Source organism: Vidua chalybeata, chromosome 1 (assembly GCF_026979565.1).
Source record: "Vidua chalybeata isolate OUT-0048 chromosome 1, bVidCha1 merged haplotype, whole genome shotgun sequence".
Classification (NCBI taxonomy): domain Eukaryota; kingdom Metazoa; phylum Chordata; class Aves; order Passeriformes; family Viduidae; genus Vidua; species Vidua chalybeata.
In genome coordinates, this window is record NC_071530.1 from 126602759 (window position 1) to 126620086 (window position 17328).

Here is a 17328-nt window from a genome sequence, read left to right on the forward strand (position 1 = left end):
TCCTTTCTTCCTTCAACTCAGCTGCTTTTCACTACACGCTTCACAGCTATTACTTTGGATATTCTTCCTTTGTGCAGCAGCAGAAAAGGCACCTAAGTAAAGATGCCTCTGCCACAAAGCTACTAGAAGCAACTATGCAGATGTTTTTGTAGAATATGAACGCAGAAAATTCTCTCTCAAACACTGTCATCCACCCGGAGACACTGTAACATAGAGGACTTCATTATGATGCTTTACTAATAGAAAAATAATAGTTACTTTATGGTAGTTGGGAAAACCACTGTAGTTTTGTGGCATCAGGCTTTAATTCAAGCCCCAAATTCTCTCTCAACCATGAACTTTTACTACTGACTTAGTTCGGGCTTGGTTTGTTAGTCTAAGCAATTTATGCTGTTCTTCATCTTACTCCTAGAATTGCAATTCCCTTTCCTAGTAAAGCAAACACTAGGTATTTTCTAGTCAATTTTTTTCTAGGCTGTTCTACTGAGAATACCACATGTTTGGTATTTCTTCTTTATTTGGTCCACTTTTTCTCTTGGGTAATTGGAATATATTGTTTGGCTGGACACTTAGATTACTTTGTATTTCTGGTGAAAATTCCTGCCAACACAGTAGAAGGACCAAGAAGAAAGTTTCTGTTGACAAACAGAAGTCCTTCCACACAGTAGTTCCTTTCTAATGTACTGGGAGTGTGTATTCCTCCTGTTATCACAGTCTAGGGTAAAGTGTGTGTGCCCAGCAAACATTTACAGCCAGTAAATCATCACAAAGCTCACTGCACATGCTGATATCACCCATAAAGGGATTTTATTATGTTCCCTTCTTGTTCTTTTTTCCTTAATTTTTTATTTTAAACCACAACACTTTCTGCAAAGTCAAACCACTAGCATTTAAGACTATTGGAATTAAGATGGTGCAGCCTTAATGATAAATCTGTAGAAGCATTACTCTTGAAGGCCACTGAATCTCACAGGAAAACACTGTAAAAAAAAACTGCAGGATTATAATTCTGTCATGACCCCATCCCTCTTTTCTTTAAACATATGCTAGTCACATTTCTCATTATTCCTCATTAATAACTTGTAGTTTAGAACTGTAAAAAACTTAATTAAAAACCCAGGCTATCACTCTCCCAGCCTTTTCTGTCTAACTATAGACCCTGCTTATGAATAAAGCCCCCTTCACTCCCATGTAAATGAACAGACAGGATCACATAATGAAACAGATCTTCCAGTTCAGATTTTAATAGAAATGAGAGGCAGATACAAGGTCTGAGTGTACTTTTAGTAACAGCTTCAATAAACCAAAGTAGTATTTGGGGCCTTTTTCCTATGCTGATCACACCTGAGGCACTGAATTCCCATTATCTTGTTTCTTCTTACATAGAATTAAGCAGCTCCAAAGCCTCTTTCTGTACCTGAAAGAAATAAATGTAACATAACAGACCCAGGTAATTACAGACTCTTCTAGCAAAACTTCCCTCACAAGCACCCAAACATTTCCCTGCAGCTGTGTAAATTCAGAACGGTCCTAGGACAAGTCATTTTTCTTCTGTAGTTTAATATGCTCAATACTTGAAATATGAATCAGAATAAATCACTTAAGCCAGTGTCTTCAGTGTCATTCACTTACTACACTTATTCACTTACTATAAATGAAGTTTATTTGTGTTGAATACAGATACTAGTTCTTGATTTGCTGCAGTCCAGTAGTAGCATGCAGGAAGTTGTCCTACCTCTGACCATACCCAACCAACCTAGGCTTTTCAACACTCCAGACAGCGACTACGAAGTCAGACCATTTCTGAGGCTCTGTTTGCCTAAGGTTTCTGGTTAAAACCTAGTAAAATTTGAATATGGTCTCTAACATTCATATTAAAACACCCCCTAATAACAAACTGAACACCAAAAAAATCTCAACACCCTCTCGTCCCTCCTCAAACCATAAAAAAACCTCAACCCAACAATGGTAATGACAGCAAGCCATGCAGACAGTGTAAGCCAGATACCTCTGAGTATCTGCAGGAACAAATGTTCAGAAAACCTAGTTATGCTGAGACAAGAATTCAAATGTCTTTGCACAGGCCAGTTTCCTTCATAGTGGACTATCAAGTCTGGTTCCCAATGAATTTTGCATTTTACACATTCAAACAGAGAACAGAGAGAATGCCATCTTTCTCAGTTCAGCAGCTCTGCACTCCTCTAAGAGATTAAGAAATAGATGTCTGTACCAGAAGGCCAGAAATAGCTGAAGCAAATCAGTGGTTTAACAACTTGGCTATTGCACAAAATTCCTGACTATACTTTTTGAATGGTTCGTAAAGAAAGACAAGTTTTTGTGATCTGTTTTCATGTGTGCCTCTGGCTACTAGTAACTTTCAGAAGAATTGACCAATTTCTTACACACCTGAGACCACTACTCCTTTAGGCTATTAAATTCCTAAACATTGTGCAAGGCACTGAAGGAATGTAATACTTGTATTTCCACTGAAAGATGTTACTAAAGGAACTCACTTTTGGAAGAAACAGTCTGAGGCTTACTAGCAAATCTACAGAGGGATTCTGAAACACTGTCTCGGTAGTGTTTTTTCTGAGGTATGAAATGCGAAATCCTACCAAAGTATTTCTTACTTTGGACATTCAGAGTGTTGTATGGACATTCAGAATGTGCATCTCAACTGCAGCTTAATGCTAAATGAAATAGAGCTCAATCAACCATAAAAAATCAAATGGAAATGAGGCTTTGTTAGTCCTGATGCTAACAGGATTGTTTTTGATAAGTAACTGCAATTGCTTTGGTTTATACTGAATGCATTATCTGGTATGAACAAGTCGAATGGAAGTACTCTCTTGGAAGTACTTTGAATGTTCAGGTAGGAAGTAGATGACTACCCTCCAAACCAAAATCTTTCTGCACAGTTTCAAAGGGTAATTAAGTGACTCATGACATTTAGCACTGGAGATTTGCTGTTGAAGATACATTACCTTAATTTGTTTTATTCAGATCATCTGAATATCTCCCTAGGGGCCTGGAAAGGACTGCAATGTTAAGGTTTAGTACATCTGGTGTTTTTTCTTCCTTATGTTCACATGATTGTGACCTATTCCAAAATGTAATTCCTATCTTACCCATTTCAGGCATATGAAAGGTGATTCTGTGTTCACATAGAAACAGGCTAGTGCAGGTGCCTATGTGAACTTCAGAAACATAAGGCTGGGTCGTTGTTAGCTGTATGAACTACCATGAAGAAGAAAGGGTAACAGTTCTCTGCTATGAATAAAACAGAGTATTTCCAACCATTATTTTCAGAGATGGCTAGTAACATACTAGAATTTTTTGGTGTTGATGTGATTCTGAATTAAAGGTGCTGAACTACAAGTTGTCCTGAGTTAATTTTATAAAACATTCCACTGCCGCGATATCATACATGTTGGATACGATATATGATTGTACAGTTATAGTTCTCAGCTTCCTACCTGTTTGTCCTCCTCTGTCTGTGCAGGATACTCCTTTGCTTTGCTTAACCACAGAAGAGCCATCTTCTTATTGTTTAACTTCAAGTATGTTTTCCCCAAAAAGAGCAAATTTTTGCTGTAGAAATTTGGATCAGCTGCATAGAGACAGGAGAAAAGCTTTAGATGAGAATTAGCAGCATACTATACTTTGATACTTGTTTCAGAAAACATAGTTTGGCTTTGGACTTTCACTTGCTAGATTTTTGTCTCATAAACAATTATATTAGTTATCAGCTTGCTAGTTAATACTAAACATACTACAAACTAAACGACACTAGATTCCTCACAAAGAGCAAAGCAGTGAGCTTAATGCATAACAGCTTTGCTTTGCAGGTTTTGGGCTTTTCTGGACCTAGTAGGTACAACAGGCAATGCAACCAGCTTAGGAGGTATAGGCAAGAGGAAATAGGGCATATTTCCTGGCACTTACAGATACCAGGTTAATTTTTGCTGCACAGAAGAAAGCAAAATTATTTGTATCCACAGTGAACATTTTTAAAAGAGAGATTTAAACTTTGCTTTTATAAAGCAAATTCATTATTAAAGACTAATCTTGCCTGCTGTTCATACTTTTAGCACAGGCTTTCTCTACTGCTGGATTTAAGGTCAGGTTTCAAAACATATGGAGGTCTTTTGGAGGCAAATTTTGAGATGAAGTTCACTGTTCCAGTTCACAGCTGCATTACTTGTCAGTCGGGAAGACATACTATAAGCCTTTCCTCTAATCTTCAATAATTTAACTATGTACAAATCTTTCACAGAACACTGTCTTCTTTTATCTTTCAGATAGTGAGTTTTGCTTATGGCTTCACTCCTGGTAAAATAACATGTTCATATTTTATTTTATATCATGTGTACAGTTTAACTGTCCGATCGGCATAATACCTTCTGAAATAATAAAAAGTCTGCATTTTCTGTTTTCTATTTAGAATACAGAGGACTTCTGAACTCTAAGAAAAATTCTGAAAAAGTAACACAGAATTCCCTTCTTAAATTTCTTCTGCCTCCCTGCACTCCTGTTGAATTCCTTAGGGAAGAGTACTTTATTCTCAGGAAGGTACAAATTTCACTTTAGTATTACTCTGAAAAAATCTTCACATTACACTGTAAGTGATGTATACTAGGTGTGTAACATACTTTAGTAAGTGTGTAAGATACTTTTAAGTATCTCTGATAAAATGTTCCAATGTAACAGCCCAGTGCACTGACTGGCACACTACATTTATCAGCTGATCACATGCTACTGTTTTGGGTTTGGTGGCTACAGTTACTAAGGTAAGCTAGAGGTTTACTGGAAGTCTTCAATCCTAAAAGATATTTTTCAGTCAAAACAAGCCACAAGTCTTACCTTCTTCTGCCATGTGGAAGTAACGAAGAGCCTGTAAAAGACAAAGTTGTTTTCTTTAAAATGGAGAATAAACTCAACACAATAGTCAAACTAAAGTCTTATGCACATACCTGAAGAAGGTGTTCCTGTCCCTGATCTTATTTTTATTAATTCAGCATGCTACTGATGTACTATTAGATTTGACATAATCTCAAAAGAACTACTACTTACCTAACTATCCCCCTACCACTTTTTCTGTAAGTGTAGAACCTCCTATTTGTTCCTACCGAACTGGATTGTGTTTTTCCAATTAAACCTGTCAAGATAAATTTTGTTTGTACTATCCAGCACATTTGCAGTTTTTCCCGTCTGTTTCTCATGTATATATTTAATATATACATGTGGGAGTCAGTTCTCTCTCAAATATTTATTAATGAACCAAATCACAACCAAATCATAAGATTTGGTTCATTAATAAATATTTGAGAGAGAACTGACTCCCACAGAGCACCAGCTAGTAGCCTCTTACATAAGGATAAACATCTATGATATCTACACGTTTTCAATAAGTTTCCCATCCAGCACATACGCAATTTCAGTCCATCCCTACATTTTCTTAATGGAGTAGGGGGAGGGAAAAAGCTCTCACAGAACTTGAAAGTATGGATGTATCTACAAATCAGATTTTGTACTGCAACTGCAGAAATCATACCAGTACAAGTTTGCTGCTTCTGCGAGTTTAAGTGCTACAGAACTGAATGTTGGGACTGGCATCATTCTGGCAGTATATATGAAACCCTGGCTGACACTTTGTATTCTTCTGAGAGTGGTTTTTCAGCAAAACTTACAAGCTTGACATTCCATTTAAGAGTTTTATTTCTTTTTCAAACAGCTCTTAAATTGCTTTCTGTGTAACAGCAAGCAGCCTGCCCCCCGCCACTTTAAGAGAACAAAACAGTTATTGGTTGCTCTAAACAAAGATTAAAACAGCTGCACCAAACTTTTCTATTATCAATTTAATTGTCAAGCTTTTATACAAGTGCTTAAATAAGATGCACACTGGTTTAGACACACACAGTTTTAGACACACTGTTTTAAAGGATAAACATCTGGATAGTATGTTTTAGGGTGTATGACAGCAGGAATTTTCATAGAAAAGAGGAACAAAAATACTTTGAACTGAAAAACACCCACACCATACGTGGCCAGAGAATTAAAGGGTATTTATTCATCTTAAGTAATAAAGTGAGCTGTTGCTTTTTGCATTTAATATAAGGGGACAAATTCTATTAACTAGCAAATAAGTATATGGCATAACACCACCATATAAATCAGCACTGGACTAGTACAGACAGTTATCTGCAACAGAGCACAAGAGTAAGTACAAGCTAAGTTACATATAGTTTATTATTTTCTCATGCAAAAACTACAAAAATAATTTACATTATTCTGTGTGTCCTACAGCTGAAGAAAATCAGAGATTTTTATGTTTTTAGATACCTCTCACTCTCATGTTCTCATTTTATTATTGACAGTTGTAAACACACAACTCCATACGTATTCCATAATCAGAGGTCAGCTTTGTCAGGAAAATAAGTAAAAAGTGTACCATCAACTTTGTGGGGGGAATAACAATCTGTGAAATACTTTCATACTGTACCTCTTGAAATGTGGATGTTGGTGGTGTGGCAAACAGCGTTGCAGCTATTTTTCTTTGGTACCATGGCATCTCAGCAAAAGAGTAACACCTGAAGGAAAGATCAACATTTAGATCTACACTTCACATTTCTCTTCTTTTTGAGCAACAGTCTCAGAATTGTTGTTGGACATAAAAACTGGATGTCTTAATTGTTGATTCCAAGAGTCAAAACTGCAGACACACTGCAAGTTTTATAAGCATGTTCTTACACCTGTAAATGAAAATAGCAGAATGTCTGAAGCTGCTGCTAAAGAAGTTTTGGTGTGTGTTTTACTGGGAACTAACTACATTAGCTAACACTGGGACAATTACTAAGCACGAGACAGATTTTGAGCTGGAATTATTTTAATGATTTATGTGTATTTTGTTCTAATGAATTTGCAAGAGCAACATAACTGAGTAATGTCATTGCCTTACCTCAACACTACTTTGCTTTTCTCAATTATTAATATAAAGTAGATCTGCAGTACATTCCTGAGACTCTGATCTATAAGAATGAAAATAAATTCAAGAATCAAACCACTGTGCTCTAGGCTAAGACAAGCTATGCTGGTTTTCTATCTACTAAATAATACAGATAATCAATCAGTCACCTATCTTATTGGTGCTGGAAGGATTAAACATTTTTATTGAAGCATTTCAAGTGCACAGAACATTCTGGGTGCAAACATTAAACAATGATAGTCACTTTAGCAGCCTCCTACAACGAGATTACAGTTGTTATTCACTGTGTAAAATAGAGCATTCTAGAGGACATGAAAAATTAGTAACTGTAAATGTTTGGAGGAGAGCCAGGCAAGACATGGAATACACAGCCAGAGTTGAAATTCTGTCATTAGATGTGCCTTATCAGAAAGAGATTCAGTCCAGGACAGATTAGAAAGAGCAAAGATAACTGGCTGATACTAAATGCCAGTTTCAGATCAAGATGGCTCTGGAATTCAGTAATGAGCACATTTAAATATACAACATGGGAATATTTTAGAGCCAAAAGCAGTATTAATCTAATATTTCTCATCCTCTTTTCTAATTTTCCTTGGAAACAATGTGTGAAGTGATTTCCAGGACAAGCTTCCTATCTCAAAATGGACTTTGAGGTTTAGTCAGTTGGTAGAATATATTCTGCTTAAAACTCTGGAATACTACAATTGTTAGATCATGTGGGAATGAATGGCGGATGCTGAAGTTTCTGAACTAGTAAAAAACTCTGGAGCAGTAGATTATTGTTTTCTTTGATACTTAGGATCCAAAAAAAAAAAAAAAAAAAAACCAAAAACCAAACAATTGACTGTGGGTTTTAGTATTTTTTTAAGCTGAAAATACATTGCCTTTCTTTATTTTCAATCTCTCAATCTTACAATAGAGATCTCCGGTAAAACCATGTAACTAACACCTTTGGTCTTTTTCAGACAAATAACCAAAAGTGCTGTCTGGAATCTCTCACTAACACATAAATGATATTGCTTTCCATCACACCAGTTGCATAGAATACCCTGGTTAGTATGGTAAGTTCTATTTCCAGTCCATTTGCCTGCTATGTAACAGTAATTCTTAGTATCATTTTCACTGAGCAGTAAATTCAATTTCAATGATTTTTGGCTAATACATATGCATTTTTAAGCTCCCTTTATTTAATATTATTAAATATTAAATTATTAAAATACTGTACCCTGACAGATAGTAACAGAAATATTTTAGGAATACATCTCATTTTTGATAGCTTTTCAGGGATTGCATTAAGTTGCAGCCATCACTGAAATTCATTGTAAAGTCAGTGCAGAGTTTTGACTCCATTCATACTCCAGAAGAAAATGAGCTACTACTACTACTTGCTAATCACTGATGCCCACTATGGATTCTATGAAGCAAAGTTAACATCCACAAAAGGAGTTTTTAATAGTGCCATACAAATAAATTAAATGAACAATTATTTTTCATCTTTTTCAACTGCATAATAATTAATAGCTAGACTTTTTCAAGGCATGACATCCTATATCTGTTCAATATGTTTTCATTCATAGTACATTCTAAATTATTCCAAGCAGTTCTGTAATTCATCCAAGTTATTTTATACTCTTGCATTTTTCTGTGCCATGTGCTAACTTTAGTTTGAAAATACATCTTACCAAATCCCTATAAGATGAATTGTTGTAGCATCTTTTGGATTCAGTTCAATGGCTCTCTGGTGCGGGGAGAAAAAAAACAACACGATATGTAAAGAAGTTGTTCTGACACATGGATTAAAATACATTTAAAAATAGACTTGTTATCATACTATTAATTAAGCCAGATTGTGGTGTGTAGAATTTCGAGGCAACACACTATTCAGTGCACAACTTAAATCAGCTCACCTCCAAAAATCTGATGACACTGACAGATGTCTAAGCACATCTCTTTAGTAGGTTATTAAAAGTTGCATTTGAGACTTGGCATATTCAGATTTTGATATAATCTCTGGTGATATAAAATAAGTAGTTCTTTATCTTCTCCAGTATTTGTCCTTTACTGTTACATAATCCACAGTTAAAAGGGCAGCCACACTGCCATTTCTCAATATCACAGTTACAACTGATCTAGTCCTAAGAGGTGTCTAAAGCACTTTAGCTATTTCAAGACTCCCTTCTAAATTGACTTGGTTTACTGCAGGAGAGAATTTGTACTCCTTGTTTCTGGGGCATTTCTGGAGCATATGTCACAGTAACGCAAAAAACAAAGTGCTACTAGGAAGTCTGAACAGAAGTATGCTTTCAATATTTCACCAAAAATTAGTTATCAGCTGTCACACAATCTACATACTGGATACATTAATCTTGTCATATGCAAAAAACTGCATTACCTGGAAATGCTCTTTGATGATAATAGCATTTCCAATTTTAGTTTTGATTCCTTCATAGTCTCCAACGTCACTGAGGCAAATTCCATACCACTGTAATTCAAATAACAAAAATAAAAACATTTAATACAGCACTGTATTAATAGTACATTTTAAAAAACTTGCAACTAGAACAGCTGCCACCACCACAAACAGTAAGTATTTGTTGTGAACAGCTCAATCAACATCAGAGCAAGCTGCTGGTCTGCATGTGTAAAGGGAATCAATGTCCTCTCCTGACCCAAGATACCAAGGCAAGTGATTTACATTATGCTACCTCTTTGCCTGTGAGAAAAGCAGCACAAAAATAAAAAAAAAAAAAGAAAAAAAAAAGGGGCAGAATGCAGCCAGGGCCTGAAATTTTTCCAGTGAAGCTCTACAGAGCCCATAAAAGGCATGCTGAATGTGGGACATACAACATTTTTAAGGTTACATTGGGGCAGGAGGAGCTGATTACATCAGCTGTTATCACCCTGATCAGTCACTTCTTTCCATGGTCCAGCACACACTGAATGTTTCTGCTTCCCTAGAGGAAGTTTACCTGGAAAAGTCTGAACTCAGACCTTCCAAAAACGTTAGGAAGAATCAGAAGTCTCATTCATTCTCAACTCAAAAGTTAAATTATGCTGAAGTTTCCTAAAACAGCACAGTGACATTTGTTTTCTGTAAGTAGAAATCAACAAACAAGATTTCAGTTATTTTGCATGGCTCACCTTGTGCGCTGCAAAATTTGATTCATTTTTTTCAAGTGCCTTTTTTGCATACTCAAGGGAGTCATATGTCAGTTGTTTCTTCTCCTCTGCAGAAGTACTACCAAGCTGAGCCAGATCCCGTGATGACCTTGCCAGCCGCCATAACAACTCTGCATCATCGCTGGTTAGGAACAGAAACACTGATGTTTTAAAGCAATCAGGGAAACAAAGCAAAATAGGAGTCTTTTAAAGTGTATCTCAAGTGGGTGACAGGACAACAGTGAATCATCTGTCATGCTATGCTACGTACAATTCCAAGGTAACAAACAGCAAATGAAAGCCCACTATTATACAATGTCTGATGATACCTTTGTTCTGCCATTCTGGTCTGCAAAGCAAACATTTGCAGGAAAGGTTTTTGTTCCCTCATAGAGGAAACCCCAATGGTACCACTCAAAACACCAGAAAGAAAAGGAGAGCTACTCTCTTCTTGACTAGATGGTATTTCTTCCAGCACTCCGCTAACTTGTACTGATGTTTACTTGGAATACTTAAATTATTATGTGGGGTTTTTTTCCCCTCTAATTGTACTTAAATTATTAAATTCTTCCTAGAAGAACAGTGAAAAAACCACAGATTAAGCAATACCACCAGCACATAAACCTGTATATTTATGTATTTATTTATATCACTTTACAAATGGTGTATTGTAGGTTACAGTCCAAGCTTATGGATCTTAAGTTTTATTTTGTTAACACACTGCTTTGGAACATTGCTTACAGTTTGTTATACTTTAGATAACTATCTCTGGCTTACTAATTTAATAGAGACTTTGGAGTCTTTCAGAATTTTGCAGTGTATTCTTAGGGATTCTTATAGTAATAAAATAAACAACCATGACTGAAGAACTTGAGAGTTAACCCTCACCTTCTACAACTATCAGTTCTTTCTTCATTCATTTTCCATTAGAAGGAAAAAGATCACAAGTCCTTATTTCCTACTTACATAAGTGTAAAAAACAGGTTCTCTAGCATTCCACAATAAGAATATTAGTTGAAAAACTGATACAGAAAAGCACAGAAAAGAAGCCACAGTAACGTCTCAAGGCAATGAAGTACCTGTTTTTATGCTGAACCAGCAACCGATACAGCTTCTCAGTTTCTCCACTCCCATACAGGTAGTCTGCTTGTTCTATCACATCTTCCACTTATGAAGGAATTAAAATTGTGGAAACAGAAGAACAACTGATAGTTAATTAAGACATTATCATCAAAACATTTTAGAGCAAGACAACCTAGCTGAAATTGCTAGTTCATTTTTAGGCCATCATTTCAAACTTAGAAGCACAGCAGGATTGATTAAGCAACATGTACAATGCACAATGAGGATGACAATCAGTGCCTCTCCAGTGAGACTACAACAGCTTTCAGCAAGACAGCTTTGGCTGCTGGACAGATTTAAGATCCCAAGGTGTCTTTCTCAGTGCATCACACTACTAGAAAAAAGTTATTTTTTAACTTGTGAAAATGGCAGCAAAGAAAAAAAATGTATGGAAAATGTATGGAAAATGGATGAGGAGAGCAAGTACAGTAGGGAGTTAAGAGTAACAAAACCCCTTCATTAGTATATGTAGAGAATTTAAATCTTACAATAACAATGAAAAAAATCTCAACTTTTAAAAATATCCTTCATTCTCAATATGGTTCCACAGTTTTGCCAGAACATAACTGCAGTTTGAGTGGGTTCCATTATTTACTCACATGCCAAAACAAAACGTTGCTTAAAGGTTTTCTGACTGAAATCCTTAGGTTTTTCCCAAATACAACCCAAAAAATACAATTAATTTACCAAAACTCCTGTATGTTCAAGATATTAATAGCAAAAATAATTTTGAAAATCAGAATTGGCTTGCTAGAGTATCGATTTATGAACTAAGTACCATTATTTTTATGATGCTTTCTTTTTCTAGAAAATACTCTGAAACACAATAGTGGTGGGGAATATAATTTCCACAACTGGATGAATATAATAATATATAAATAAATATAGTACTTGCAACAACATACAGGAAACAGAACTATCAAACACCACACTAGAGAGGATTATAGCATGAAAAAAGATAGAATTAGATGGAAAAATCCCCAAAGGGAAGCAGATGTAATTTTGTTGACATATATAACTGTACAGGGGAAGAACAAACTTCAAGTTTACTCTTCTGCCAACATTAAAGCATTGAAAAAATATCTTTTAAGTCAAAAGCCTTGTCCAATTTTTTACAGACCTTTTAATTATGCTTATTGTCTCTTTGGTCCTGGGTCCGTGATCAAACTTAGAAGTGAAAACATATGCTCTAACCCCTTTCATAAAAATTAATCATGTTTATAAGGTTTCCTTTTTCAAGTTGCCTACCAAATACGGAAGCCACATTTAAAGTCAGCATAGTTTTCTTTACAGAGAAAGCAAAACATTGAAGGCTACTGAATACAAAAGCCTCCTCTTCAGCTTAAAAAGACACTAGAATATAAATCAATGCATTCTGGATAATTTTTAACCTTTCTGTCTCTAAAGATCTTCTTTCAACCCTTTCAAAGATAAGATAACGGTTTACATGGACTTTGAATTTTAGTGTCCAAAAGGAGCATCATGGTACATCTTCAGTATGATCTTCACTAAACAGTTATCTTTGCTTGCTGACCTGAACGCTACTAACATATCTAATGACCAAATGCGCAGAACTCAAAACTTCTGAATGCATTTCCCACAAGGTGTTTTATGCAAATTATTGCACTTTTATTACTTTAGAGTATTTTTTAGGTATTTCTACTTTGCCCTTGTTTTCACCATATTTATTACATGTCTTGTATAGAAAGCCCATTAGCATTGCTTTTCTTGGCAATGTAAATGTCAGATTCATGTGGGAGTACTGAAAAGACCAACTAAGCAGTGTTATTTATGTTCCTCATGAGAAATGATGAATTCTTTATTCCTCATTATTATTATTTCTTAATTGTGTAGAGTAGCTATTTCAAATCTACTCATTGATACTCCTTCTGCACATGAAACAGCTCCTTATCCATTCAAAAATTTATTATCTGAATTTTTATTTCTATCTGCATAAACATCTAAGATCTTCCTCTTTTTAAGACACAGAGAAACAGGTTACCTGAACTGGCTACTACCTCAACTACACAGTGAACATGCATCCAGTTTAGGCTCGTTCTTTCAGTCAGGCTTACTCTGACATTCCTTATGTAGACAGACAAGTTCTGCAACAATATCCCCTTTTAAGATATTGTTACTGTCCTTCCCACAGTGCGACTGGGCTTACTCAAAGGATACAAAAAAACATTTTACCACTTGTTAAATTGTTTTTTAGTAGGTAAAGCAAGGCTTTGCTTCCCACTTTTTAGTGTTACAGAAATAGAAGACATTTCTCAATTTTATATGAAGCCCTATGTTGGTGTTGCTCAACTAGATTAAACAGAAATCACAGAGTGCTTATACTGAAAACCTGAACTAGCTAAAATTTCTAGAAATAGATTAAGTTTTGGTCTGCATTCCTAACAGACCCATATCTTTTTAATAAGTTAATTAAAGATTGGGCAACAAATTAGTTATTATACACCTTGTGCATGCGTTCTAGCCCTGACAGGATGAGCTACTAATGTGCTTTCAGTCATATCTGAAATAATCACTTGTTGAAGTGCGACCACACCACCCATAACCAATTCAAAAGCATCCTATCACGAAATGACACTGCATGCAGTCCTAATGGAAAAAATCAAAACATTACACCATTTCCCTCTATAATTCTGGTACTAAAAATTTTAAGTTTCACATCGGAACAAGCAAAATACTTCAAAATTTGAAAATATTACCTTTGAAGCTTGCATGAACCTCAGCAAAGCCAGAAATCAGCTTGTGAGCTTCATAAACCAAAAAGGACCCTGTTGAAAGCACAACTCCGCTCTGAAGGCTTTTTCTAAGCACCTGTATAGGATCATAAGATAGGTATTAATGAACATTATCACTCCGAGTTTAAAAAGGTTTTTCTTGTCTGTATATTACATTTCAGATTCTGAGCAAAAACAAGACTTTAAAGTGTTAAAAAATCCTTGTAAGACAAAACACCACTTCATCAAGCGAGTATTTGAAGTACATTCAGCAGAAGCTCACGATTACACCTGAAAACGCGAACAGAGCACTAGACTGGACATAAACCGTAAGTACGGAGCAAACACAAGGTTTGAAGGAAAGATCAAATGCGTAATGCTCAAACGAGCCCAGGGCTGTTTTCGCACAAACAAGCCAGATCTTCGCTACGCCCCGCGGTGCCGGAGCCTCCACCCACCTCCCTCATGCGGGCGGGGTGGCTCCGCAGAGGCGAGCCCTGGCCACACTCCGTGGGAGTCGGCGTGAATTAGGATGGAAGAGGCCTCTGAGATCACCCAGTCCAACCTACGGCCGAACCCCAGCACGTCAAACACAGCACGGCACTAAGCGCCACATCCAGTTTTCCCTTAAACACCTCTCCAACCCCCCCGGGCAGAGCATTCCAAGTAGCCCCTGGAAGCGGCCGCGCTCCCCGCAGCGAGCGGCACCCTGGCTACCTGAGTCCCCGACCGCCCCCGGCCGCAGGGGCAGCTCGTCGCCTCTCGCCGGAGCGCTGTCCCCAGGCGGGCAGGGCCGCGGCGGAAGGGGCCCGCCAGCACCGCCATGAGCGCCGCCATCGCCGCCGCCGGCACCGCCCCCCGCCTGCGGAGGAGCCGCTCCGCCCCGCGGCCCTGCCCGGGCTCGGGGGCACGCAAGGGCAAGGGGTGCCCGGCCGAGCGGGCAGCCCGCCGTGCCGCGGGCCGGACATTGCTCGGCCGCGCCCCGAGCCGGGCCCGAGCGGCCGCCTGGCCTGGCCTGGCCGGGGCTGGGGGGCGCGCATGGGAGCTCTGCGCCTGCGCCCCGGGGCGGGGCGTGTCGGGCGGCGCGGGTGTGGCCGCCGCGGGTCGGGGGTCCGGAGGCGCCGCGCTGCAGGTGAGGGTGCGGCCCGGCCGTGCCGCAGGGGCCGCCGTGTCCTGCGGGGTTTGAGCTCCTGGCCCCTCTGCCTCGTCCAGTGGGACCTGTGCGGGGCTGGGGTGGCAGGGCAGGGCTCCGGGCGGCTGCTCTCCTAGCCCTTCCTCGCGTGAAACGTCCTCGCAGGTGCGGCCCCTCTGCCTGCGGGGGGACGCGGACGCGCTGCCAGCTGCGGCTGCTGCGGGGATCGAGGAATCGGTGCCCCATTCGCCGTCCCGAAGGTAGTGGAATTCGGTGAAGTTAAAGCTGTAGGCCTGAAGGTTTGAGTCCGTAGTGCCCATCTCCGTGGCGGTGTAAACGCCACTCTGAGAAGCGCCCTTACCTCTGGGAGAGGAGGCTTTCGAGAGTCAGCATCGTTCCTGAAAGCCGCATGCTGTTCTTTCTGAGCTGCTGGTTGAGTGAGTGGGTGGTTGTTTTCTTTCTTCACTCTAATTGCATAATATATACGAGACAAATCTTAGGTAATGTTAATGTTGTCATAACTTACTCTTCCACTAGGGAAAAGTTTTAAAATGTGAAACTTCTTCACTTTTGCTTACATACTCCTATCTTCAAAGTACATTAAGTATCCTCAAAGTAGTATGTATTGCTCTGCCTTCAACACTTACATTTATTTTCCTGGAGGAAACTCGAACTGAAGGTTCGAGTTAAAGATATTTCTTTGGTGGTGCAAAAAGTTTGTTTAGTAAAAGTAAATACAGTCAAACTTAATCCCAGCTAGTTTTTTTTTTTTTTTCTTCAGTTGGAGCTTTAAATTTTAACTTTATATGTGTGTACTTACAGAGGAAAGATGTTCTGAAGTGCATGCAGAATATTTGAAGGAAAAAAAAGTAGGAAAGATGTTAAAGGAGTAAGAGACAGAGGTCCTTTTGTTTATCTGTTGTGGTGTTATGAAGAATGCAGTGTTTTTGCAACAAGTATGTTTATGCTAAATGTCTTAAACTATACAGATTCATTGGAGGTGACTGTTAGATTAATTTCAGTTCAGGTAACAAAAGCAAAAAGCTATTTCTGGTAGGCTGAATAACTAAGCTATTATTAAATGTCATCCAGAAATCCAGAGTAGCAGAATTGTTTCCACAGTGTTCGTACAGTCTTGTTTTATGCCAAATTTTTCTCCAGAATTGAATGCTAAAGGGAAGCCATAGTGTTAGGGGTAATAAAACAAAAATCTCAACTGTACACATATCTGGGATGGAATTTAATTTTTTTAGGATCAAATGCTCTTTGATTTTTAGGATCAAATGTTATATGTTTTCCTAAATGAATTACCTTCAGGGACAGAGTTAGGGAGTAAGATACCTTCTATTCCTTCCTGTTTATTTTCCTGTGAAAGTCAGAATGCTCTTCCAACATAAGTAATACATGATCAACTTAGTATTTGTAGATATTAGTTCCTGTTAAACCCAAGAATATTGTTTCTGTTCATAGATCAGTTAGGCAAAGATTAATACTGGCATTACATTTGAAGGTGTGGTATGGCTTGTGCAAGCAAGTAGGCAGGAAGTAGAATTGTGTTGTGGTTTTTTTACAATCTTATAGGTCTTTTCCATCAACTCTGATTCTATTTGATTTATTTGGTTTATCTTTAATATTGCTTTAGATGAGATGCTTTTGCTCAGACATTTTGAAAGGGCATTATTAAGTGTCTGAAGGATTTATGAACAGAGGAATTTTAGGGGCCTGGTTGCTGGATCAAAGCTTCTGTTTAAAGAATAGTCTTTACTGTTTTGAATTGTACTTTGTTCTCTGCTTGAAGGAAGACTATATCCTTTAGATCCGTTCCATCTTGCAGATGGATCAAGTGCACTTTCATTCAGTGCTTTATCAAATGCCCAGTTAGGAGGCATCTGAATTAGTTCTAGTTCTGGCAATTTGCTTCTGGTACTTCCCCTGCCCAGAAGGGTTTTTAAAAATTCCTCATGGCAGGTAATTAGCATATGTGCAATTATCTGATGGTTCCAGGAATTAACATGATTACTGTGTGCCTGTCTTAGGAGCTCCTGCCTGTGGATGTGCAGAGAATGAATGATGCCTCCCAGGCACAGGGAATGCTGAGTGCAAGTAGCTGCTGTGATACAGAACTGAAGGGCAGCTGACTGCAGAGCTCTTGGTTTGCATACAGGAAGGTTTGAAATACCTCTGAGCTACAGTAAAGT

The 17328-nt window shown here is 38.1% G+C and overlaps 2 protein-coding genes across 11 annotated transcripts in view; one reads left to right on the plus strand and one right to left on the minus strand.

Annotated features, from left to right (window-relative positions):
• Positions 1-1217: 1217 nt before the first annotated feature.
• On the minus strand, positions 1218-14878 carry RMDN1 (regulator of microtubule dynamics 1). Of its 2 annotated transcripts, none has more exons than XM_053940958.1 (10): positions 14716-14878; positions 13984-14095; positions 11224-11311; positions 10127-10286; positions 9378-9467; positions 8668-8723; positions 6503-6590; positions 4864-4894; positions 3477-3610; positions 1218-1417 (listed from the first exon to the last, which is right to left on the minus strand). In XM_053940958.1, exons 1-10 carry the CDS (start codon positions 14833-14835, stop codon positions 1379-1381), a joined length of 918 nt encoding a protein of 305 aa, XP_053796933.1. In that variant the 5' UTR covers positions 14836-14878; the 3' UTR covers positions 1218-1378. The 2 variants fall into 2 exon arrangements, with proteins under 2 accessions (XP_053796933.1, XP_053796939.1); XM_053940964.1 differs by lacking the exon at positions 14716-14878 and adding an exon at positions 14290-14385.
• CPNE3 (copine 3) overlaps positions 14290-17328 on the plus strand; it is a 33782-nt gene continuing 30743 nt past the window's right edge. For 4 of the 9 annotated variants that reach the window (XM_053940904.1, XM_053940926.1, XM_053940888.1 and 1 more), the window contains exon 1: positions 14951-15130. The gene's annotated coding sequence lies outside the window, so the exon portion shown is untranslated. Of the gene's footprint in view, positions 14328-14950; positions 15131-15312; positions 15391-15411; positions 15572-17328 lie in introns of those variants that run through there. The other 5 variants (XM_053940913.1, XM_053940950.1, XM_053940945.1 and 2 more) reach the window with 4 other exon arrangements.

Excerpts from the sequence above, each read along its gene's own strand:
- RMDN1 (XM_053940958.1), bottom strand. The coding sequence starts at position 14,835 with ATGGCGGCGCTCATGGCGGTGCTGGCGGGCCCCTTCCGCCGCGGCCCT. Across the intron at positions 9,468-10,126 it reads CAAATTTTGCAGCGCACAAG|TGGTATGGAATTTGCCTCAG; the intron begins GTGAGCCATGCA and ends TTTGAATTACAG. Across the intron at positions 4,895-6,502 it reads CAACATCCACATTTCAAGAG|GCTCTTCGTTACTTCCACAT; the intron begins GTACAGTATGAA and ends TGTCTTTTACAG.